The 4,429-nt window shown below is 46.1% G+C and overlaps 1 protein-coding gene across 1 annotated transcript; it reads left to right on the top strand.

Moving 5' to 3' along the window:
- The first annotated feature begins 1,161 nt into the window (after positions 1 to 1,161).
- LOC140989428 (uncharacterized) lies at positions 1,162 to 3,972 on the top strand. The gene is made up of 4 exons (XM_073458631.1): positions 1,162 to 2,179; positions 2,557 to 2,780; positions 2,861 to 3,205; positions 3,733 to 3,972. The coding sequence occupies exons 1-4, from the start codon at positions 1,162 to 1,164 to the stop codon at positions 3,970 to 3,972; spliced, it is 1,827 nt and encodes a 608-aa protein (XP_073314732.1).
- The last annotated feature ends 457 nt before the right edge of the window (positions 3,973 to 4,429 follow it).

Below are 4,429 nucleotides of genomic sequence, written 5' to 3' on the forward strand. Positions count from 1 at the left end.
CGCAAGTATGATAAATACGGTGCATGCTTGGTTTAAAGGAAAAATTATGTATATGCATGTTTTTATTAAGTGATGAATATGATGACACGTTTTGAAGGAAGTGATTTAGTTGTGACTAATACGATGACACGATGACACGATGAAATGTAAGGCCCGGACTCAGTGGGCGGGTAATGCCGTCGCTGATGATCCTCGCCGCCGGGTACCGCGGTTACACGTAGATGGATCCATCGACTGACATGATGACATGATGATACGAAAGTCACAGCTAATGAACGGAATTCAAATTAAGATTTTAACACGTATATGCTGATACGATGATATATGCTATTACCATGCTTTAACAAGTAACGGTTACGCATACGATATGATAACATGATGAGATAGGTTTTGACACGTTACGATTTTGCACGACACGCTTATGTTCATGTTTTTTTTAAGCTCATGAAATATATGTTGATTATGTTATTTTTCATTGCTGTGTGCTACGTATATGTACTTGTTATTACTGGTACAGGTGTGTTGAGTCTTTAGACTCACTGGGCGTGTGTGATGCAGGTGAGCATTTTGATCAGGGGACCGGAGGTGCCGAAGACTGAGTAGGCAGGCGGGATGTGCGGTGACATGACCCGAGGACCATTATTTTCCGCATATTGATTCATGTGTTTGGAGAGGAGTTACACATTTTATATGTTGATGATTTTACGATTTCTACATGTTTACGTTTACGTTGATTTTGGATGACGTTAGTTATTTTTAAACTGCACTACTTTTATTGGCAAATAAATACGATTATTTTAAATGTCATTTTGTAATTGCGAGATTTAAAAAAATAAAAATAAAAAAAAAATAATTCCGCACTTTAAAACGGGAGACGTTACAGTTGGTATCAGAGCCAGGTTCCTGTATAGGGTTGTGCCACCGCCAGCTTCTGCAGCTCAGTCTTCAAAGCCTCAAGTCTGTAAGATTTTATGATTTAAATATTTTAAATGATTTATCTTTATCACCTGCATGATTTCATGATTTACACTTCATGATGATTTACTGCTTATGCTGTTTTTACACTGTAAGGTCCATTAATTTCAAAACTAGATTAATTGCATGATGGGTTACGTTTTAATTGAACTGTATTCAGATATGCCTCCCAGACGAGAACCCAGGATGGTCAGAGTGGATGATATTCCTGAGGTTGGCAGGGGGCCTCCACCACCACCGCCAGGGGACCCAGCTACCCGAGTCCTCGAGGGTATGGCTAGACTTTTGGAGCAGGTACAGCAGGTTCCTAGACATCAGACTGATATCTTTGAGCAGTTCCGTAGGCTCAACCCGAAGGAGCTCGGGGGTACTACTGATCCATTTGTTGCAGAGGGATGGATTAGGTCGCTGGAGTTGCACTTTAATTATCTAGAGATGAGGGATGGCGACCGGGCCAGGTGCGCCATCTATATGCTGAGGGATTATGCGTCCCTTTGGTGGGAGGGAGCCGCACATGCTGTGGATGCGGCTACTCTTACATGGGCCAGATTCAGGGAGATGTTTTTCGGGAAGTATTTCCCAGCTGACGTCAGGGGCCGCCTGACGAAAGAGTTCATGAGCCTCCGGCAGGGGGAATTATCAGTGGCGGAGTTCATCCGCAAGTTTGACAGGGGCTGCCACTTCGTGCCCATGATAGCAGGAGATGCCGCCCAGAAGCTGAGGCATTTCCTAGATGGACTGAGACCTACCCTCCGCCGAGACGCCATGCTGATGAGACCGGCGAGTTATGATGAGGCCACTGCCTGCGCTTTTCAGGCAGAGCAGGCATTGCGAGATATAGATTTTGAGATGCAGCGGAAGCGGCATCAGGCCCAGTCCAGTGCACAACGACAGAAGAAACAGTTTACCGGGCCATCTAGACAGCAGGGACAGCAGAAGTCTCAGGGTCAGCACAGGGGGCCAGGACAGCAGAGGCCACCCCAGGCACCAGGGGTTCCTAGGCGGGAGGGAGGCCCGCCTTGCAAGCAGTGCAACAAATATCATTATGGCAAATGCATGTGGGGCACCTACAGATGCTTCATATGCAAGCAGGAGGGGCACAAGGCTGCAGATTGCCCTCAGAACAAAGGTTCCACTATCGGCAGGGCTTATGTAATGCATGCCGAGGAGGCGGAGGCAGCGCCAGACATGACACTGATTACCGGTAACCATTTTATTTAATATTTTAATTTCGCATGATTGCGTGGGTTTAATGCTTGTTCGATGATTAAATTATTGGGATCGATAACGTAGAAGAAATTAGGATGCATGCTCTACCTACTTGGAATCAAGAATTTAATTGTTTGATCAGAAAACTTTAGAGACCAAATTGTTATGATGGGTAAATTAAGGATGAAAATGCAAATTTCGAAACTTTAAGGGACTTATTTGCAATTTATGATTTTTCTGAGGTTGAATTTTGAACTTTTGGAGATTTATAATTGGGTTAAGTCAGTGATATTTTGAGGATTTTGAGTTAACTGTCGATAAGAAATTCCTTAAGTTCAACGGTATTAGATTTGAAGGTATGTTTTGTCGCAGGGAGGATATATATTGCAGGTGTAGCCACGCATGCATTGCTAGACTCAGGGGCTACGCATTCGTTTATATCCGAATCTTTCGTGAAGCGACTAAGGATCGTACCAGTAGCGATGGATTCAGGATTCAAAGTATCGATTCCATCCGGGGATCAGATGTTCACATCTCGGATAGTGAGAGGATTGGAGCTCAGATTGCAGCAGAAGGCAGTACAGGCAGATCTGATTGTACTACCGCTGCCAGAATTTGATATCATACTGGGCATGGATTGGCTCGCTTCTCATGGGGCAGTCATAGATTTCGACAGAGGTCAGTGTCTGTCAGACCTCCTAGTGGGAAGCCATTTGTATTTGAGGCAACTAAACATCAGCAGTTCCCACACGTCATTTCTTGTATGTGTGCGAGGAAGCTTATTAAGAGAGGCTGCCAGGCGTTCTTAGCCAGCATCATATCAGTGGCAGAGCCAGTCAGTCAGAGGCTAGAGGATATAGATGTGGTCAACGAGTTCTCCAGTGTGTTCCCTGACGATGTTTCAGGAATTCCACCAGACAGAGAGGTGGAGTTCTCTATTGAGCTCATGCCAGGGACAGTGCCGATATCTAAGGCACCCTACCGATTAGCGCCTGCAGAAATGAAGGAGCTGAAGGAACAGGTTCAGGATCTGCTGGATAAGGGTTTCATCCGCCCTAGTTTTTCTCCTTGGGGCGCACCAGTCCTTTTTGTTAAGAAGAAGGATGGCAGCATGCGTCTGTGCATTGACTACCGAGAGCTGAACAGAGTTACAATTAAGAATAAATATCCGTTGCCTAGGATCGAGGACTTGTTTGATCAACTTCAGGGAGCCTCAATATTCTCTAAGGTAGACCTTCGATCCGGATATCATCAGCTGAAGGTGACAGAGTCAGATGTGCATAAGACAGCTTTTCGGACGCGTTATGGGCACTATGAGTTCTTGGTGATGCCCTTCGGTTTGACGAGCGCGCCAGCGATCTTCATGGATCTCATGAATCGCGTGTTTCAGCCATTCTTGGATCAGTTCGTCATAGTCTTCATTGACGATATACTGATCTATTCGAAGAGCAGGGAGGAGCACAGTCATCATCTGAGAACAGTATTGCAGACTCTACAGGATAGACGACTGTATGCCAAGTTCAGCAAGTGTGAGTTCTGGCTCGACAGAGTGGCATTCTTGGGCCACATCGTATCTCAGGATGGCATAGAGGTCGACCCGAGCAAAGTAGAGGCAATCAGGGATTGGCCAGTTCCGAAGAGCGTGACAGAGATTCGCAGTTTCTTGGGATTGGCAGGTTATTACAGGAAGTTTATCCAGGGCTTTTCTTCTATTGCGGTGCCCATGACCGCTTTGACGAAGAAGAATGCCAAGTTTATTTGGGGACCAGAGTGTCAGGAGAGCTTTGACAGACTGAAGCAGGCCTTGACCACCGCACCCGTACTAGCTATGCCATCAGGGCAGGGAGAGTTTGTGGTCTATACCGATGCATCCCAGCTTGGGTTGGGCGCAGTTCTGATGCAGCAGGACAGAGTGATAGCCTATGCGTCCAGACAGCTGAAGGTCCATGAGAAGAATTACCCGACTCATGACCTAGAGTTAGCAGCAGTGGTATTCGCCCTGAAGATCTGGAGACACTATCTGTATGGGGAGAAGTGCAGGATTTTCACAGATCATAAGAGCCTGAAGTACTTCTTCACACAGAAAGAACTAAACATGCGACAGAGGAGGTGGCTTGAGCTGGTGAAGGATTATGATTGTGACATTAGCTACCATCCGGGTAAAGCTAATGTAGTCGCAGACGCTCTGAGCAGGAAGCACGCAGTGATTGGCCATCTGTCAGTGCAGAGACCGCTACAGGCTGAG

This window comes from Primulina huaijiensis, chromosome 12 (assembly GCF_012295235.1).
Source record: "Primulina huaijiensis isolate GDHJ02 chromosome 12, ASM1229523v2, whole genome shotgun sequence".
NCBI classification, from domain to species: Eukaryota; Viridiplantae; Streptophyta; class Magnoliopsida; order Lamiales; family Gesneriaceae; genus Primulina; species Primulina huaijiensis.